The sequence below is a fragment of the Carcharhinus amblyrhynchos genome, chromosome 8 (genome assembly GCF_965287045.1).
Source record: "Carcharhinus amblyrhynchos chromosome 8, sCarAmb.v2.hapA, whole genome shotgun sequence".
Classification (NCBI taxonomy): domain Eukaryota; kingdom Metazoa; phylum Chordata; class Chondrichthyes; order Carcharhiniformes; family Carcharhinidae; genus Carcharhinus; species Carcharhinus amblyrhynchos.
In genome coordinates this window covers 116138432-116159311 of record NC_137331.1, presented here as the reverse complement: position 1 = coordinate 116159311, position 20880 = coordinate 116138432, and the positions used below count along the sequence as shown (strand labels likewise).

Below are 20880 nucleotides of genomic sequence, written 5' to 3'. Positions count from 1 at the left end.
GTATCACACTTTCTGTGATTTTTAAATAGAAATGTTTTGTACTGTAATTTTACAAACTATACTTGGGTGGAAACGGTCAGAAGGTATGTTAAAGTCATATTGAACCAGTGGCTTGTGATAAAAGCAAAATACAACAGATGCTGGAATCTTAAAACAAAAAGAGAAAATGCTGGAAAATCTCAGCAAATTTGACAGCATGAGTTGAGACAGAATAGAAAGAAGTCTCACAACACCAGATTAAGGTCCAACAGGTTTATTTGGTAGCGTCAGCCACTAGCTTTCAAAGCACTACCCCTTCATCAGATGAGTGGGAGTTGTGTTCACAGAATATAAGAATAGAGCTAATGTTTCGAGTCAGGGTGACCCCTTGTCAGCAGCTTGTGATGTTCGAAACAGTTCCTTGTCAAGCATACAGCCATAGACATGGAACGTTTCACCATTGTGCCTGTTTAGTGTAACATCCCTCCTTTGACCTTGCTGGACAGGCTTTTATCCTGCTTAGTTGGGAATGCCTATGGCTCACTAACACTTTTTTACATTCAACTATTAATTTTTTAATTTAAATATTCAGCTGATTATGAGTTAAAAGGAGCAATAAAGTAACAAATTTTCCAAAGAGTCACCACTAATAAAGCATCTTAGCACAGCAGCATTACAAGGACATGAGCCCAATATTGGCAATTGCAGTAAACACGTGGAGCCTAGTCAATGGCAGAGGCATGTGTTCCTCGCGCGGGGTGCTCTGGGAGCTGTAGTTCCGGCTCCAGCAGCGCCATTCCCCGTGGCGGGTAATGCACTACAACTCCCAGAGGGCGCCGCGCTGGGCCCGACACGCATGCGCGGGGGGCTAGGCTCAGGCTGGAGGTGTTGGCGCTGACCGCAGTGGGGGAGAGAGTCACAGAGGGAGCTTCCCCTCAGGCCGGGCCGGTCAGCGCACTTCCAGGGAGGCGATGCGGCTTCCGTTAGCCGGGTAAGGAAAGGGGAGGCTTCCTACGCACATCGGAGTGACCGAGGCCCGAGTGAGGCGGCGGCCTTGGAAGGGAAGGAATTGGGGGGAGGGGAAGGAATTGGGGGGGAGGGGAAGGAATTGGGGGGGAGGGGAAGGAATTGGGGGGGAGGGGGGAGGGGAAGGAATGGGGGGGAGGGGGGAGGGGAAGGAATGGGGGGGAGGGGGGAGGGGAAGGAATGGGGGGGAAGGGAAGGAATGGGGGGGAGGGGGAGGGAAGGAATGGGGGGGAGGGGGGAAGGGAAGGAATGGGGGGGAGGGGGGAGGGGAAGGAATGGGGGGGAGGGGGGAGGGGAAGGAATGGGGGGGAGGGGGGAGGGGAAGGAATGGGGGGGAGGGGGGAGGGGAAGGAATTGGGGGGGAGGGGAAGGAATTGGGGGGGAGGGGGGAGGGGAAGGAATTGGGGGAAGGAAAAGGAATGGGGGAGGAGGAATGGGGGAGGGGGAGGAGGAGGAATGGTGGGGGGGGATGGTGAGGAATGGGGGGGAGGAGGAGGAATGGTGGGGGGGGATGGCAGGGTGGTTGGGGGGAATGTGGAGTGAGGAAGTGAGTGTGGGGAGAGAGAAGGGGAGAATATGGGGAATGGGGGGCAGGGTAATGGGGAGCAGAGAAGGGGAAATGAGTGAGGAGGATCATAAATCCCTACAGTGCAGAAGGGGGCCATTCAGATCTTTAACTCTGCACCAACCGCAATCCCACCCAGGCCCTCCCATAACCCTTCATTTTTGCCCTGCTAATCCCCTGACACAAGTTGATTTCAGTAAAAAGTCTGACAACACCAGGTTTTAGTCCAACCGATTTATTTGATAGTAAACTCACAAGCTTTCGAGGGGACTCCCTCTTTGTCAGGTGAATGGAGAGTTCTGGCATTCACCTGACGAAGAGGGAGTCTCCTCGAAAGCTTGTGAGTTTACTATCAAATAAATCGGTTGGACTAAAACCTGGTGTTGTCAGACTTTTTACTGTGTTTACCCAAGTCCAACGCCAGCATATCCACATCATGACAAGTTGATTTAGCATAGCCAATCACCCTAACTCACACAACTTTGGAGGAAACCAGAGCACCCAGAGGAATCACATGCATTGACAAGGAGAATGTACAAACTCAACACGGACAGTGACTGAGGCCCAAATTAAACCCAGGTCCCAGGCAGTGAGGCTGCAGTGCTAACCATTCAGGCGATGGGAAGGGGGGGTGGGGAGCGTGGGGGATTGAGCAAGGAACATAAGAAATAGGAGCAGGAGTAGGCCATCTAGCCCTTCAAGCCTGCCCCGCCATTCAATAAAATCATGGCTGATCTGTCGCGGCTCAGTTCCACATTCCCGCCCTCTCCCCATAACCCTTAATCCCCTCGCTTATCAAAAACCCATCAACCCGCGTCTTAAAAATATTTAGCGAGGCAGCCTCCAACACTTCAACGGGCAGAGAATTCCAGAGATTTACCACCCTTTGAGTTAAGAAGTTCCTCTCCACTCAAAGGGTGGTGAATCTCTGGAATTCTATGCCCGTTGAAGTGGTGGAGGCTGCCTCGCTAAATATTTTTAAGACGCGGGTTGATGGGTTTTTGATAAGCGAGGGGATTAAGGGTTATGGGGAGAGGGCGGGAAAGTGGAACTGAGCCGTGACAGATCAGCCATGACCTTATGGAATGGCGGGGCAGGCTCGAAGGACTAGATGGCCTACTCCTCCTATTTCTTATGTTCTTATGTAAACCACCCCCCCTTTATCTTGGGGCTGTGCCCCCTAGTCCTACTGTCCTTTCTGAGCAGGAAGAGTCTCTCCACCTCTATCCTATCCATCCCATTCATCATCTTATATGTCTCAATGAGATCTCCCCTCATTCTTCTAAACTCTTAACGAGTACAAGCCTAGTTTATTCAGCCTCTCCTCATAGCTCAACCCCCTCAACTCCGGCATCAGCCCAGTAAACCTCCTCTGTACTCCCTCCAAGGCCAAAATATCCTTGCGTAAGTGTGGCGACCAAAATTGCACACAGTACTCCAGCTGCGGCCTCACTAATGCCCTATACAGCTGCAGCAAGACCTCCCTACTTTTATATTCAATCCCCTTCGCTATGAAGGCCAGCATCCCATTAGCCTTCCTAACCACCTGCTGCACCTATAGACTGGGTTTTTGCGACTCATGCACAAGGACCCTGAGGTCCCTCTGCACCGCCGCCTGCTGCAGTTTTTCACCATGTAAGTAATAGTCCTTCCGACCATTATTCCTACCAAAGTGGACCACCTCGCACTTGCCAACATTAAATTCCATTTGCCATTTCCTGGCCCATTCGCCCAGCCTATCTAGATCCTTCTGCAGACTCTCCACACCCTCCGCACAATTTGCCGTTCCACCAATCTTGGTGTCATCAACAAATTTCGACACCATACACTCGGTTCCCTCCTCCCGATCATCTATATAGATGGTGAATAGCTGAGGCCTCAGCACCGACCCCTGGGGCACTCCACTAGTCACCAACCGCCAATCCGAATAGCACCCATTGACCCCCACTCTCTGCCTCCTATTTGACAGCCAATCCTCTATCCACGCTAACACCCTACCCCCAACTCCATGCCCCCTTCTGCAGTAACCTCTTGTGAGGTACCTTGTCAAACGCCTTCTGAAAATCAAGAAAGACCACATCCACCGGCTCTCCTCTATCCACCGCCCTAGACACATCCTCATAGAACTCCAATAAATTCGTCAGACACGACTTCCCCTTAACGAAACCGTTCTGCGTGTGCTCTATCAAGCAATTCCCCTCAAGATGCCTCGCTATTTCCTCCTTGATGACGGATTCTAACATTTTACCTACAACAGACGTTAAACCAGCCGGCCTATAATTCCCTGCCTTTTGCCTGCCACCCTTCTTAAACAACGGCGTAACATTAGCCATTTTCCAATCTTCCGGCACTTCCCTGTAATAGAGCAATGAGTGGGGCTGGGAGTGCACCAGGAATGTGGGGATGGATGTGGAGTAGCAGGTGGTGAGGTAATGGGAAATGAGAGGAGGTGGAGGAACGAGGGTCCTGGGTATCTTAGAATGAGGAGAACAGGAATGGGGATGATGGAGGGAATGAGGTGAGGCTGTGGGACTGGGCAGGAGGGGAAAATGAGGGGCTGCAGGAATGAGGAGGGGCTGCAGGAACAGAGGGTGGGGAGGATTGAGGGAATGAGGTGGTGAGGGAACACAGAAAATGAGAAGACAGTTGGGACAGTCAACGAGTGGGAAGTCTTCATACTTTCATGTTTTCTTTCCAGTTTTTCTTCACTCGGCCAGAAATCAAAAGAGACACAACTTTAAAATGCAGAGATACTTCCTCCAGGCCATCCTCTGGCACTCGAAACAAGCTTGCAATGCCCGGCCATGTGTCACACTCCTCTTCCCAACTACCTGTGGGAAAATGCCTTTCATTATCCCACACCGAGGACAACTCCTGCACCTATCACGTCCAGCCTTTGAACAGAGAAGGCCAGACCTGCAGAATGAACCATTATCCACACAGGGCATTGACCAGGCGTCCAAGAAATTGCCAGGAAGTGACCTGCAGCATGATACCTTGTCAGACTCAGTTCAGAAATCGTATTTTTCCCACACAAAAGTGAATCAAGACATTGGAGGCACGGAAACAGATCCACTCCAGGACTCATCCATCGGCCTTTTTCAACGATTCAAAAAGACATTCAAACAGTATGGGAAAGTCCTGATTCCGGTACATCTGTTGACATCTACTGTGTGGTTTGGTGCATTCTATTATGCAGCAATGAAGTAAGTAAGTTGCAAGTTACTATGAACTAGTTCTAAGCTTTCAAAATCCTCATATTGCCCCTGGTTCTTTTGCCTGTTGCCTTTAAAACTGCCACTGAAAACAGTTTCTCTTTATTTGCTCCCCTCAAAACTGTTCAGAATTTTACACGTCTTTCCTCTTAGCCATCTCTGTTCTGAGGAGAATGATCCCAGCTTCTCTGATCTATTTACATAGCTGAAGTTCCTGATCCCAGGTGCCATTCTAGTGAACTGGTCATTACCTCTGAACAGAGAAAGCCTAATCTGCTGGATGAAGTGTTAGCCACACCACAAGCGCATTGGGCAGGATCCCAAAGATTTTGCATCTTCTTGGAAACCTTGAGGTCCTTTCTAAAACATGTTTCTCAGAATTGGATGCAATCATGCCAGGTTTGAGAGTCAGCCGTGGTTCAGCTTTGTTGCTGAATCGCCAGTTCCAATGCACCCTTTCCTGATGAGCTCAATGCATTTTATGCCTGTTTTAAGCAAAAGTTCAGTGAGAGAATGTCGTCTGCTCTGGAAGCCTTGGCCAGACTGGTATCCAAGATCACCATAGCAGATGTTAAATCAGCCTTCTTGAAAGTTAACCCATGGAAAGCGACTGGCGTGGGTGGGTACCCAGACGAGCACTCGGATCTTGCGCAGACTAGCTGGTATTCACAGAGATCTTTAATCTCCTTACTCCGATCTGAGGAATCTATCTGCTTCAAAAAGACAATCACATCCCTGTATCAAAAGAAAAGCCAGGCTATGTGTCTCAATGACTATCGTCTGGTGGCTCTGACATCCATCGTTATGAGGTGCTTCAAAAGGTTAGTAATGGCACAAATCAATTCCAGCCTCCCAGATTGCCTGGATCCACTACAGTTTCTCTATTGCCACAACAGGTCCACAGCAGATGCCATCGCCCTGGCCCTGGACTCAACCCTGGTACACCTGAATAACAAGGACATCTATGTCGGAGTCCTATTTATTGACTACAGTTCAGCCTTCACCATTATCCCAACAAAACTCATCTCCAAGCTCCGTGGGCGAGGGCCCAGCTCCAGAGGCTAAGGAAATTCAACATATCTGCTACAACTCTCCAATTTTTACAGATGCACCATTAGAAAGCATCCTTTCCAGATGTAACACAGCTTGCTTTGGCTCCTGAGCTTTGACAAAGGGTCATACAGACTAAAAATGTCAGCTTTCTCTTTCTTTACAGATGCTACCAGACCTGCTGAGATTTTCCAGCATTTTCTCTTTTGGTTTGCTTTGGCTCCTGCTCTGTCCAAGACTACAAGAAACTACTAAGGGTTGTGAACATAGCCTAGTCCATCATGCAAGCCAGCCTCCCATCCATTGACTCCGTCTACACTTCCTACTGTCTTGGGAAAATAGCCAGCATAATCAAGGACAGCCCGCATCCCGGACATTCTCTCTTCCACCTCCTTCCATCTGGGGAAAAAAAATACAAAAGTCTGAGGTCCCTTACCAGCTGACTCAAACAGCTTCTTCCCTGCTGCTATCAGACTTTTGAATGGACCTAGTTTATATAAAGAACATAAGAAGTAGGAGCAGGAGTAGCTGATCTTTCTCTACATCCTATCTGTAACTGCAATATTATTCTGCACCCTCTTTTCCTTCTCCCTTATATACTCTATGAATTTGTTTTGTCTGTATAGCATGCAAGAAACAATACTTTGTTATTACATGTGACTATAAATCAAATCAATATGGAGCACTATCATTTGAGTCACAAGCTTTATGTCCAATTCCAGGGCTTGAGCACAAAATTCAAAGTTGACACTCCAGTGCAGTACTAAGGTAGTGTTGCTTTGTCAGGAGTGCTGAATTTTTGGATCAGTCGTTAGTATAAAGTCCTGTCTGCTTGATTGGGTGGGTGTGAAAGATTTGAAAAAGAGCAGGAAACCTGATCTCCTGGCCAATATAAATCAATCAACATAACAAAGATTATTTGGTTGTTATCATATTGCTGATTATGGGACTCATGCACAGTATTGGCTACCCACGTTTACTACATCATAACAGTCTACAGTAATGGGAGGAGCTGGGCTTAACAGAGACATGATGTGGGTATGCCGGCGTTGGACTGGCGTAAACACAGTAAAAAGTCTGACAACACCAGGTTTTAGTCCAACCTATTTATTTGATGATATACTCACAAGCTTTCGGGGTTAGCCCCTTCGTCAGGTGAATGGAGAGTTCTGGCCTCAGACAGAGCATATAAAGCACAGACAGTTTAGAGATTACTGATTAGAATGCGAATCTAGTGTTGTCAGACTTTTTACTGTCTTAACAGAGACAAGCAGGCAGTTGCTATTTGAATTTGATCAGAGTAGTAGCTTTCTCTCTCTCTCTCTCTTTCGCTCTGTCTCTCTCTCTTTCGCGCTCTGTCTCTCTCTCTCTCTCTTTCGCGCTCTGTCTCTCTCTCTCTCTCTCTTTCGCGCTCTGTCTCTCTCTCTCTCTCTTTCGCGCTCTCTCTCTCTCTCTCTTTCGCGCTCTGTCTCTCTCTCTCTCTCTTTCGCGCTCTGTCTCTCTCTCTCTCTCTTTCGCGCTCTGTCTCTCTCTCTCTCTCTCTTTCGCGCTCTGTCTCTCTCTCTCTCTCTTTCGCGCTCTGTCTCTCTCTCTCTCTCTTTCGCGCTCTGTCTCTCTCTCTCTCTCTTTCGCGCTCTGTCTCTCTCTCTCTCTCTTTCGCGCTCTGTCTCTCTCTCTCTCTCTTTCGCGCTCTGTCTCTCTCTCTCTCTCTTTCGCGCTCTGTCTCTCTCTCTCTCTCTTTCGCGCTCTGTCTCTCTCTCTCTCTCTTTCGCGCTCTGTCTCTCTCTCTCTCTCTTTCGCGCTCTGTCTCTCTCTCTCTTTCGCGCTCTGTCTCTCTCTCTCTCTTTCGCGCTCTGTCTCTCTCTCTCTCTTTCGCGCTCTGTCTCTCTCTCTCTCTTTCGCGCTCTGTCTCTCTCTCTCTCTTTCGCGCTCTGTCTCTCTCTCTCTCTTTCGCGCTCTGTCTCTCTCTCTCTCTTTCGCGCTCTGTCTCTCTCTCTCTCTTTCGCGCTCTGTCTCTCTCTCTCTCTTTCGCGCTCTGTCTCTCTCTCTCTCTTTCGCGCTCTGTCTCTCTCTCTCTCTTTCGCGCTCTGTCTCTCTCTCTCTCTCTCTTTCGCGCTCTGTCTCTCTCTCTCTCTCTCTTTCGCGCTCTGTCTCTCTCTCTCTCTCTCTTTCGCGCTCTGTCTCTCTCTCCCTCTCTCTTTCGCGCTCTGTCTCTCTCTCCCTCTCTCTTTCGCGCTCTGTCTCTCTCTCTCTCTCTCTTTCGCGCTCTGTCTCTCTCTCTCTCTCTCTTTCGCGCTCTGTCTCTCTCTCTCTCTCTCTTTCGCGCTCTGTCTCTCTCTCTCTCTCTCTTTCGCGCTCTGTCTCTCTCTCTCTCTCTCTTTCGCGCTCTGTCTCTCTCTCTCTCTCTCTTTCGCGCTCTGTCTCTCTCTCTCTCTCTCTTTCGCGCTCTGTCTCTCTCTCTCTCTCTCTTTCGCGCTCTGTCTCTCTCTCTCTCTCTCTTTCGCGCTCTGTCTCTCTCTCTCTCTCTCTTTCGCGCTCTGTCTCTCTCTCTCTCTCTCTTTCGCGCTCTGTCTCTCTCTCTCTCTCTCTTTCGCGCTCTGTCTCTCTCTCTCTCTCTCTTTCGCGCTCTGTCTCTCTCTCTCTCTCTCTTTCGCGCTCTGTCTCTCTCTCTCTCTCTCTTTCGCGCTCTGTCTCTCTCTCTCTCTCTCTTTCGCGCTCTGTCTCTCTCTCTCTCTCTCTTTCGCGCTCTGTCTCTCTCTCTCTCTCTCTTTCGCGCTCTGTCTCTCTCTCTCTCTCTCTTTCGCGCTCTGTCTCTCTCTCTCTCTCTCTTTCGCGCTCTGTCTCTCTCTCTCTCTCTCTTTCGCGCTCTGTCTCTCTCTCTCTCTCTCTTTCGCGCTCTGTCTCTCTCTCTCTCTCTCTTTCGCGCTCTGTCTCTCTCTCTCTCTCTCTCTTTCGCGCTCTGTCGGAAAATAGGTCTCTCTCTCCAGAGGTCTGCAAACGACGAAGGTGTTGTCTCCCTCAGTGGAGATCTGCATGAAGACAGGAATTTCTCTAGGGTTCTGCTGTCAGAGGTCACGTGTCTCTTTCTGTGTCCAGAGGTGTTACAAGGCTGTAAGACCAGCAATTCTCATAAGTCTGTGTTTTGCTAACTGTTTCTAAAAAGGTGTTTACATCTATGGGGATATTGCTTAAATAGGAACAAATTGAGACAACTTGTAGTTAAGAATTATACCTTGTCATTGTCTAAGTATTTCAGTTGGTTAAAGTTATGCTAACTCTTTTTGTTACAGTCAGACTGTTAAATTTTGTTTTAATAACTTCCTGGTGGGTTAATAGACTTACACCTGGAGTGAAGTGCCTTATGTTGACTCTAATGCCATAATTAAAAATAATTGTGGTCTAGTCTAACTTCATAAGATACCTTAGAGTCTCTAATCTAGTTGTTAACAGTTGCCTATCTATATATAGTTCATGATAGGAAATTATGTGAATGCGTATAAACACAGCTTGTTCAAATAAAGGCTGGGAATTGCCTTGGCCATGCCAGAGTTCCAATCACAACGTTCAGTGTCGCAGGAAGTAACTCCCAAGGTGATTTGCAGAACTTGATCTCCTGTTATTTCAAAGTTTCTGAAAATGCACGAACCCAACTCCTCAGCAGCTGAGACTTGTGTTTCCCCGAACCTTGATATTTTCTGAGGGGAAATTCCATAACCTGCAGCTGCTTAGCACATTGAGGTCAAGATATCTCAGGCCTTGGAAACATGATGGGAGTAAAATCTTACAGAAAGCATGAAAGGTGATTCAAAATGTGATTGTCACTTAACTTTTATTTTGTTTCAAACCTTGCTTTGGATTTTTAAAAATATAAATCTTAAAAAGGCAAGGCAAAAAATGCTTACAAAAATGTTTTAAATGATTTTAGGTTGATCAGTTTGTGACATTCAGGTTCTCCTCCCCTGCTGCCTGCCCCAGTTAACATTTCTCATGTTTTTCTCAACCTGGTTGCTCGTCTGGCATTTCTTTCTTTCCCTCTAGACCCTATTCCTCTTTAATTAAAACCAATTATTAGTCATGCTTTGAGCCATACTGTATTTGGCTGGGCTGTCCAATCAAATGTCATACCACCCAGAAAAAGTCCTTCTGCCCACCAAGTCTGCATTGACAATATCTCCCACTAAAGTCACGCTAATTCCATTTTCCAGCGCTTGTCCCATATCCTTGAATATTATATTTCAGGTGCTCATCCAAATATTTTTTAAAGGCTGTAAAGTTTCCAGCCTCCACTACCTTCCCAGGCAGTGTATTCCAGATTCTCCTCACCCTCTGTGTGCAATTTTGTTTCCCCATCCCCTCTGAATCTCCTGCCCCACACCTAAAACTGTCCCCTCGCGATTGGCTCCTCAACCAAGGAGAACAGCTGCTTTCTATTTAACCTGTCCAAACCCCTCAATCTTATTCGCCTCACTCATGCACCCTGCTCCCCCCAACCTGCTCTCCCTGAAGATAATCCAACCCTATCCAGTCTCTCCTGATAGCTGAAATGTTCCATCCCAGGCAGCATCCTGGTGAATCTCCTCTGTAGCCCCTCTAGTGCAATCGCATCCTTCCTATAGTGAGCTGACCAAAACTGCGCACACTATTCCATCTGTGACATAACTAATGTATTAATCATGCTTTGAGCCATACTGTATTTGGCTGGGCTGTCCAATCGAATGTCATACCACCCAGAAAAAGTCCTTCTGCCCATCAAGTCTGCACTGACAATACCTCCCACTAAAGTCATGCTAATTCCATTTTCCAGCGCTTGTCCCATATCCTTGAATGTTATATTTCAAGTGCTCATCCAAATATTTTTTAAAGGCTGTAAAGTTTCCAGCTTCCACTACCTGCTGTTATACTGTATACCACGACTGATAAAAGCAAATGTCCTTTTGTCTTCTTGACTACCCTATTCACCTGCTGTGCTGCCTTCAGGGGTCTGTACCCCTGAATAAGTACTCCAAGATCCATCTGTTCCTCTGAGCCTCCTAGTGTTCTGTCGGTCATTAGTTATTTGCCCTGTTCCTCCTCCTGACGTACATTACCTCACACTTATCAGGGTTATATACCACCCACCATTGCTCTGCCTGTCTGATCAACCCATCTATATCTTCTGGTAACCTATGACCTTCTTTGTTAACCATTGTACCAAACTTGGCATCCTCTGCAAACTTGCTAATCATTCCCCTCACATGATCATCTATATCATTTAATTGTATAGTGTGTGCGCGCATGTGTAACAACAGTAAGGGTTCTGGCACTGTTCCTTGTGTATGTCACTGGACACCAGCCTCCAGCCACTCAAACAGCCTTCTACCACCAGCCTTTGTGTCCTATTACTAAACAGGTTTCAGATCCATCTGGCCAAGTTTCTCTGAATTCCATGTGTTTCAACCTTCTCAATCAGATTTCCATGTGGAACTAAGAACATAAGAAATAGGAGCAGGAGTAGGCCATCCAGCCCTTCGAGCCTGCCCCGCCATTCAATAAGATCATGGCTGATCTGTTATGGCTCAGTTCCACATTCCCGCCCTCTCCCCATAACCCTTAATCCCCTCGCTTATCAAAAACCCATCAACCCGCGTCTTAAAAATATTTAGCAAGGCAGCCTCCACCACTTCAACGGGCAGAGAATTCCAGAGATTCACCACCCTTTGAGTGAAGAAGTTCCTCCTCAACTCCGTTCTAAACCGCCCCCCCTTTATCTTGAGGCTGTGCCCCCTAGTCCTACTGTCCTTTCTGAGCGGGAAGAGCCTCTCCACCTCTATCCTATCCATCCCATTCATCATCTTGTACGTCTCAATGAGATCTCCCCTCATTCTTCTAAACTCTAACGGTACAAGCCTAGTTTATTCAGCCTCTCCTCATAGCTCAACCCCCTCAACTCCGGTATCAGCCCAGTAAACCTCCTCTGCACTCCCTCCAAGCCCAAAATATCCTTGCGTAAGTGCAGCGACCAAAACTGCACACACTACTCCAGCTGCGGCCTCACCAATGCCCTATACAGCTGCAGCAAGACCTCCCTACTTTTATATTCAATCCCCCTCGCTATGAAGGCCAGCATCCCATTCGCCTTCCTGACCACCTGCTGCACCTGCAGGCTGGGTTTTTGCAACTCGTGCACAAGGACCCCGAGGTCCCTGTACACCGCCGCCTGCTGCAGTTTTTCGCCCCATAAGTAATAGTCCTTCCTACCATTATTCCTACCAAAGTGGACCACCTCGCACTTGCCAACATTAAATTCCATTTGCCATTTCCTGGCCCATTCGCCCAGCCTATCTAGATCCTTCTGCAGACTCTCCACACCCTCCGCACAATTTGCCATTCCACCAATCTTGGTGTCATCAGCAAATTTCGACATCATACACTTGGTTCCCTCCTCCAGATCATCCATATAAACGGTAAATAGCTGAGGCCCCAGCACCAACCCCTGGGGCACTCCACTAGTCACCAACCGCCAATCCGAATAGCACCCATTAACCCCCACTCTCTGCCTCCTATTTGACAACCAATCCTCTATCCACGCTAACACCCTACCCCCAACTCCATGCCGCCTTCTGCAATAACCTCTTGTGAGGTACCTTGTCAAACGCCTTCTGAAAATCAAGACCACATCCACCAGCTCTCCTCTATCCACCGCCCTAGACACATCCTCATAGAACTCTAATAAATTTGTCAGACACGACCTCCCCTTAACGAAACCGTGCTGCGTCTGCTCTATCAAGCAATTCCCCTCAAGATACCTCGCTATTTCCTCCTTGATGATGGATTCTAACATTTTACCTACAACAGATGTTAAACTAACCGGCCTGTAATTCCCTGCCTTTTGCCTGGCACCCTTCTTAAACAACGGCGCAACATTAGCCGTTTTCCAATCTTCCAGCACTACCCCGGAATCCAGCGACGTTTGGAAAATAACCACCAAGGCATCCACTATCACCTCCGCCATTTCTTTCAGAACCCTCGGATGCATTCCATCCGGTCCTGGGGACTTGTCCACAATCAGTCCCTCCAGTCTGTCGAGCACCGCCTCTCTAGTAACAATAATGTCATTGAGACCCTCCAGTCCTACCACCTTTCCATCGCTAACACCCGGCAAATTATTCACGTCTTCCTCCGTGAAGACCGAAACAAAAAAGTTAATCGAGACCTCAGCCATTTCCCCATCCCCTACCACTAAGTCCTCCCTCTCATCCTCTAAGGGTCCAACGTTCACCCTAGCCAGCCTCTTTTTATATATTTATGGGACCTTTCAAAATCCATTTAAACTGCATCAACTGTACTTCCGTCATCCAGGAATGTCCAATAACTTATTCAAGCATTGCGATCAAAATCCTTTTTTTAAAAAACTCCTTATTGATGTTGGTGTTACATACAATAATACAGCACAGGAACAGGCTCTTTCACCCATGATGTTCGGCGGAACATTATGCTAAATTAAACCAATCTCATCTACCTGCCCTTGGTCCATATCCCTCTATTCCTTGCATGTTCATGTGCTTAACTAAAAGCCAAATTATACCTGCTGCCTCCATCCCCCCAGCAGCACGTTCCAGATACCTACCCTTCTGTTTAAAAAAAAAACTTGCCTCCTCACATCTCCTTTGAACCTACCTCCTCTCGCCTTAAGTGCATGGCCCCTAGTATTAGACATTTCAACTCTGGTGGGGGGAAAAGATCCTGACTATCATGTATTTTAGAAAGGGTGTTATTAAACTAGAAAGCGCACAGAAAAGATTTACGAGGATGCTACTGAGACTTGATGGCTTGAGTTATGAGGAGAGGCTGGATAGACTGGGATTTGTTTCTCTGGTCTGTAGGAGGCTTAGTGGTGATCTTTATAGAGCTCTATAAAATAATGAGGGGTGTAGATCAGCTAGATAGTCAATATCTTTTCCCAAACATAAGGGAGTCTAAAACTAGAGGGCATAGGTTTAAAGTGAGAGGGGAGAGATACAAAAGGGTCCAGATGGGGCAATTTTTTCAGAGGGTGGTGAGTTTCTGGAACAAGCTGCTAGAGGTAGTAGTAGAGGCGGGTTTAATTTTGTCTTTTAAAAAGCGTTTAGACAGTTACATGGGTAAGATGGGATATGGGCCAAATGCAGGCAACTGGGACTAGTTTAGGGGATTAAAAAAAGGTGGCATAGACAAGTTGGGCCGAAGGGACTGTTTCCCGTGCCGGGTTAACATAGAACATTACAGCGCAGAACATGCCCTTTGGCCCACGATGTTGCGCCAACCAGTTAAAAAACAATGACCCTCTAACCTAAACCAATCCCTTTTCATCCATAAACCTATCCACGGATCTCTTAAACGCCCCCAAACTAGGCGCATTTACAACTGGGTTGTTCTTTGTTCTATAGGGTTGATAGAGTCATAGAGGTTTACAGCATGGAAACAGGCCCTTCGGCCCAATGAGCCCGCGCCGCCATTTTAAAGCATTTTCCTACACCTACCTTGCCCCGTGTGTATGTGAATGGTACCCCTATTGTAGCCAGATTCAGGGGAGAATAGTGTAGGGTCAATTTGGTACACCAGTCAGCGTAAGAGCACATCTTTGGGGTGTGGGAGGAAACCGGAGCACCTGGAGGAAACCCACGCAACCACAGGGAGAATGTGCAAACTCCCACAGACACTGGCCCAAATCCATGTATCTGCACAGCTAGCAGTGATAGTCACTGAGCTGTTGTGGTGCCCGTCTGCTGGTCCAGGTTTAAGCACACATCTGGGTCTGTACTCGTTGGAGTTGAGAAGGCTGAGGGGGGATCTTATAGAGACATATAAGATAATGAAGGGGATGGATAGGGTAGAGGTAGAGAGATTCTTCCCCTTAGAAAGGATAGCAGGACTAGAGGACACAGCCTCAAAAAAAAGTGGGAGGGAGGGCAGTTTAGATTGGAGTTGAGGAGGAACTTCTTCACTCAAAGGGTGATGAGTCTCTGGAATTCTCTGCCATTGAAGTGGTGGAGGCTGCCTCGCTAAATATATTTAAGTCACGGGTAGATAGGTTTCTGATAGACAAGGGAATTAAGGGTTATGGGGAGAAAGCGGAACTGATCCACTTCAGGTCAGCCGTGATCTTATTGAATGGCAGGGCAGGCTCAAAGGGCTCGATGGCCTACTCCTGCTCCGATTTCTTATGTTCTTATGTATTTCTAATTTTATAGACTTCTACCAGGTCTCCCTTCAGCACCAAAATCTGAGCTCGTGCCAAACTGTAGGTCATTAACGGCGATCAATTAAAGGGATAGGCAGCTTTTGGTAATCCTTGCACAGTCTTGAGAACCCAAATAAGGTATAGTTGACCATCCTGGTATATTTCCCAGGAAGAGACAATTATAAACAGGAAGAGAATTTTAAAAAGACTTACAAATAAATGAAGCATGTTTCAAAAAGCTGGTATTTTATTTGCAGTGCAATGGTTAGCTTTCTGCTATTCTCATTTAGTGAAGGCAAAAATAAAATCATCTTATTTATAAAAACGCATCAAATGTTGAAAGAAACCTTCTGTTTTTACTTCCAGAGGTATTAACGTGGTTCCATTTCTTGAGTACATAGGAGCACCGAAAGGTATAATACACATTTTGAGTCATTCTCAGGGTGGAAATGCACTGACTGCCTATGCTTTGTATAAGGTGAGTAACATGTTGAATTAAGATGGACTTTGCTAGTGACCTGATGTGCGTTTTTAAGATTCTGTTTCAAATCATGGAGTGATTTGAGTTTTATCTTGTTACTGAGTAAGATTAGAAGAAATACATCTTGTTGAAGTTGTACAAGACGTTGGTAAGGCCACACTTGAAATACTGTGTACAGTTCTGGTCACCCTATCATAGAAAGGATATTATTAAACTAGAAAGGATCCAGAAAAGATTTACTAGAATGCTACTGGGACTTGATGGATTGAGTTATAAGGAGAGGCTGGATAGGGTGGGACTTTTTTCCTCTGGAGCGTAGGAGGCTGAGGGGTGACCTTGTAGAGGTCTATAAAATAATGAGAGGCATAAACAAGGTAGATAGTCAGTATCTTTTCCCAAAGGTAGGGTAGTCTAAAACTAGAGGTCATAGGTTTATGGTGAGAGGGGAGAGATACAAAAGTGTCCAGAGGGGCAATTTTTTTCTCACACAGGGTGGTGAGTGTCTGGAACAAGCTGCCAGAGGTAGTAGTGGAGGCGGGTACAATTTTATCTTTTAAAAAGCATTTAAATAGTTACATGGGCACGATGGCTATAGAGGGATAAGGCCAAATGAGGGCAGTTGGGACTAGCTTAAGGGTTTCTTTTAAAAAAAAAAGTGGCATGGACAAGTTGGGCCAAAGGGCCTGTTGCCATGCTGTAAACTTCTGTGACTCTATAATCAAAGTGACTGGGTGAATAAAATTTAATATTGATGAATGCAATTTCGACATTGGGAAAGAACGAATAAGAAGCAGATATTTTAAAAAGTGATGATATGATTCACATTAGGAGACCTTGACAAGTGACAGTAATTTATGGATGATAGGAAACTTGGAAGCCTTGTGAACTGTGAGGAGGATAGTATAGAACTTTAAAAGGCCACATGTATAAGTTAGTGGAATGGGCAGACAAGTGGCAGTTGAAGTTCAGTGCAGAGAAATGTAGAGTATTGGTTGGAAGGATGTGGAGAGACAATATAAAATAAACAATTCTAAATGGGGTGCAGGAGCAGAGGAATCTGGGTGCGTAAAATCATTAATGGTGGCAGTTTAGGTTGAGAGAGCAGTTGATAAAACATACAGTATTCTGGGCTTTATTAATAGGGGCATTTAGTACAAGAACAAGTTAAATTCGTATAAAACACTTCCAGCTTCAGCTGGGGTAATAAGTCCAGTTTTTCCTATTTGGTCATGGGACATGGGCATTACTGGCTGGCTAGCATTTATTGCTCATCCCTAGTTGCCCTTGGAGGGCAGTTGAGAGCCAACCACATGCCTGTGGCACTTGAATCATATGTAGGCTAGACCAGGTAAGGACAGCAGATTTCCTTCCCCAAAAGGGCATTAGTGAACCAGGTGGGTTTCCCCAACAATCAACAATGGTTTCATGGTCATTAGTAGATCCTTAATATCAGATTTTATTTTAAATTGAATTCAGATTCCATCATCTGCCATGGTGGGATTCAACCCGGGTTCCCAGAACATTAGCTGAGTTTGTGGATTAATAATCTAGCAATAATACCACTTGGCCTTCGCCTTCCCTCAAGTTCTGGGCATCACACCTTAGGAAAAGTGTGGAGAGAGTGCAGAAAAGCTTCATGAATGGTTCTGTGGAAGAGATTAGGAAGATATGAATTCATAAAAGGGTCACACAAAAGCAACACGAGGGAAAGCTTTTCACTTAGTGAATTCTTAAGATGTGAAATGCACTGCCTGAGTGTGTGATGGGGAGGCAGGTTCAGCTGAGGCATCCAAAAGGGAATGGACTGCTATCTAATGTGCAGGATTACAGGGAAGTGGCACGAGATGAACTATTCATGTGGAGAGTCAGTGTGGATGCAATGGGCTGAATGGCCAGCTTCTGCTGTGTAACACTTATTGAATAACCTCGATAGTGTGAATCATAACTAGTGTTGCAGAGTAAGCAGCAAGATCTTTCTAAAGAAGTTATAATATTGTGGAATTGGTACTTGATTCCAACTCCCCCACCCCCAAAAATAAGTTTGCCACTTTCCAGTGAGTCTCCCAGTCCAACAGGGTGGGCACCAGCAGAAGATCTTGCTGGAAATTCATGCTGGCAGAAAGCCAATTTTTGGGGCTCCCACCATCAAGCCTATTGGTGGAGGCGAGGGAGAAATTCCACACGCACACCCCCCCCGCCCGCCCAACCCCACCCACACACACACACACACACACACACACACACACACACACTTCCAACATTGCATTCCACACTGGTCACACAATCAGAAATCGGAGTTCCATTTTTTAAGTCTGGTTTTTCAGCTCCTCAACTTCAGAAGTCTTTAGAGCTATTGTAGATTAATATTTTTGTCTACTTTTCTTTCGTAGCTTGCCACGCCAGCCAGGTATACTATAACGTTGGGAGGAACATCAGTTGCAGTTAAGTATCTCCGTTCCCATGGTTACTTGCCGACGCCACCTCCAATGAGAACATATTTGCAGGATAGAATGGAAGAAACCAGGGAACGGTTTTCAGAAAAAATGGAGGAGACAAAAGAACTGCTTAGTGAGAAAATACAAGAAACCAAAGACATGGTCTCCTTCAGGAAAAAGAAAGACTAAGTCTGCAGAACCGTTCAAAATCGGAAAACATTGGCCACCTCTGAGTTTCAAAGTTGAGATACTTTGTGCGTATGTTACGAAGTAACACTCTTGGGTATCTCGGAATTGCCAATGATTTGTTGTGATATTTGGCACCGTCAAAACCGTTTCTGAAATAATTAGATAATTTTGAGTGGAACACATTAATGGCTTTGGAGGGAAAAGTTAATGGAAAAGTGGACCTGTGACAAAAATCCTATATTCAGTAGTGTCAGAAAAGGAAATTGTTTATTGTACTGTAGTTACTAAATAGACTGGTTAACATTAGAGCCTTTCAAATGAGATCCAGACTCTGTAAACTCCTTTTAGACGAGTTTGTCACCGAAATGTCTACTGAAACGAGACCTGTTGTGTGTGTAATGTGACAAAAAATAAAACCTAATCACTTTAATATGAATCACATAAAGATAAGCAGTCACGTTTTCACCAACTCCATGTGCCTGTGCATGTTAATTACTAAATTCTGGCTGTTGAAACATGATGGAAACTTGCCAGCACCCAGCAAAGTTTCCTGAGTAATTAAACATGGATGATTTGCACTGGCCTTTACTGAAAAAGGGGCAAAACCCCACCTTAACAGAATCTATTGTGCATGACATGATAGGACACTCCTGCCCTTTAATTCAAGGGTACAGCTTGTGGAACAGGGGCGAAACGCGTTAACCAATAAGGTGCTGCAACTTTCAAATTCTCTTTAAAAGCTTGATAATTAGGGATTTTATCTTCATTCTTTCTAATAAACTGGAAATATCTTGTACATATCATTAAACTGAATCTTGGATAGCTGTAAAAGATGACCTTTGGACATTGAATTTGTGAGGATTATTTAAGAGTACATTGTGATATATTTGAACAAAATCATCCACCTGTTTTAGAATTCAACCTTTGGCTCTTGCTGAGACCCAGCTGTTTTGATTTTGATTTATTATTGTCACATGTATTAACATACAATAAAAAGTATTGTTCCTTGCTCGCTATACAGCCAAAGCATACCATTCATAGAGAAGGAAACGAGAGAGTGCAGCATGTAGTGTTACAGTCATTGCTAGGGTGTAGAGAAAGATCAATTTAATGCATGGTAAGTCCATTCAGAAGTCTGACAGCAACAGAGAAGACACTGTAACCAAAAGAGAAAATGCTGGAAAATCTCAGCAGGTCTGGCAGCATCTGTAAGGAGAGAAAAGAGCTACCGTTTCAACAGTTTTCCCCTTCAAGAAAAGGGAGACTAATGATGTATCAATTTCTTAACCAAGAGTCAGATATGTGTGCCTACTAGATGAGATTCAGAAATTAGAATTACGTAATCCACTTGCATTTTAAATATCCAATGTAACTTGTTAATATCCATTTACTGGAAACCTGAGTTGAACAGGATAAGTTCAATAAATTCATTTTTTATAGCTCCTTTAAATATGGTATATTAATAAATTAGAAAATCCATCTAATATATGCATAATTTTGTAATATTCTATCATAGGTAGTTCTACATTTTTTTTGTTTGTTTCCAAATAAACAATGTAGGAAGTAATACGCAGAAGGCTTGAGCCAAAATAAATGCAAAATACTGTGGATGCTGGAATCTGAAACAAAAACAGAAAATGTTGGAAAATCTCAGCAGGTCTGACAGCATCTGTGGCAAGAGAATAGAGCCAATGTTACAAGTCTTGATGACCCTTCATCTTTCTGACCAAGGGCGGATTGGAATGTTCGGTCACAGCCAATTGTTGCAATGTTCCAAAAACACTGTTGCAGTGTTCAAACCCATTGTTGCAACATTCCATCAAGGGTCATCCAAACTCAATGTTGGCTCAAGAACTTGAGCTATGTAGTCCAGGGGTAATAGTGCTGAGTTAGGTCATCTCATCCAGGGAGCAGCTGGATATACACCTAGCTTTGGCACGGCCATATAACAGAGGAGGGAAAAGTCCCGAGCGTGTCCTTACCGGTCTGTTTGTTGCAAGTATAGCTGGCCATAGCAGTGGTGGTAGGTGTGACTGCTGCACAGTCCTAGGGGAAATGAAATCCTATCTTCATACAGGGAAAACAATCCATCTTATTGTATGGCACTGCCATTGTGCAAAATGGTTAGATTCAGAGTACACCTAGCAACTCAAAATTGCAAATCCATGAGGTGCTGGGCGGGTTCAGGGTGGGGAGGGGGGAAGGACAGCAGTAGTAGAATTTTATTCAACCTCACTCCCTAACCTTACAGCTCTTACTCTGTCGTCCACCATCAAACTGGAAGATGGACCCTGCTTCAATGAAAGCTGAAGGAAAGCAGTACCAGTTATGCCTAAAAATGAGGATCCAACCTGGTGAAACTACAACACAGAACTACACATTGACTAAAGCACAGAAACAATATCCTTATGAGCAGAGCTAAGCAATTGTGGATAGGAAATTGGACCAGGAGTAGGTCATTCAGCCTCCCCAAAGCCTGCTCTCACATTCAAAAGGATATGGCTTACCGACCAACATTCCTCACATGCACTTTCCTGTCCTCCCCAGTAACCTTTGATTCCTTTACTGATCAAAAATCTATTTATTTGAGCCTTAGACATATGTAAGGACTCTGCCCCCACAGCCCTTTGTGGCAAGGAGTTCCAAAGACACTCAACCCTCATTTCAGTCTGAGATTGGCACCTCTTTATTCTGAGACAATGCCCCCTGGTCCTAGACATAAGGGGAAGCATCCTCTCAGA

General features: G+C 45.7%; 1 protein-coding gene across 1 annotated transcript; it reads left to right on the top strand.

Moving 5' to 3' along the window:
• The first annotated feature begins 845 nt into the window (after positions 1–845).
• On the top strand, positions 846–18575 carry mims1a (mitochondrial inner membrane scaffold 1a). Its single transcript, XM_080194702.1, has 4 exons — positions 846–970; positions 4269–4776; positions 15401–15512; positions 17906–18575. The coding sequence occupies exons 2-4, from the start codon at positions 4313–4315 to the stop codon at positions 18137–18139; spliced, it is 810 nt and encodes a 269-aa protein (XP_080050828.1). The 5' UTR covers positions 846–970; positions 4269–4312; the 3' UTR covers positions 18140–18575.
• Positions 18576–20880: the final 2305 nt, after the last annotated feature.

Bases quoted from the DNA above. Each gene is read 5' to 3' on its own strand.
- mims1a (XM_080194702.1), top strand. From the start codon at position 4,313: ATGCAGAGATACTTCCTCCAGGCCATCCTCTGGCACTCGAAACAAGCT. The intron at 4,777-15,400 runs GTAAGTAAGTTG...TTTTACTTCCAG, and splicing joins TTCTATTATGCAGCAATGAA to AGGTATTAACGTGGTTCCAT. The intron at 15,513-17,905 runs GTGAGTAACATG...TTTCTTTCGTAG, and splicing joins CTGCCTATGCTTTGTATAAG to CTTGCCACGCCAGCCAGGTA.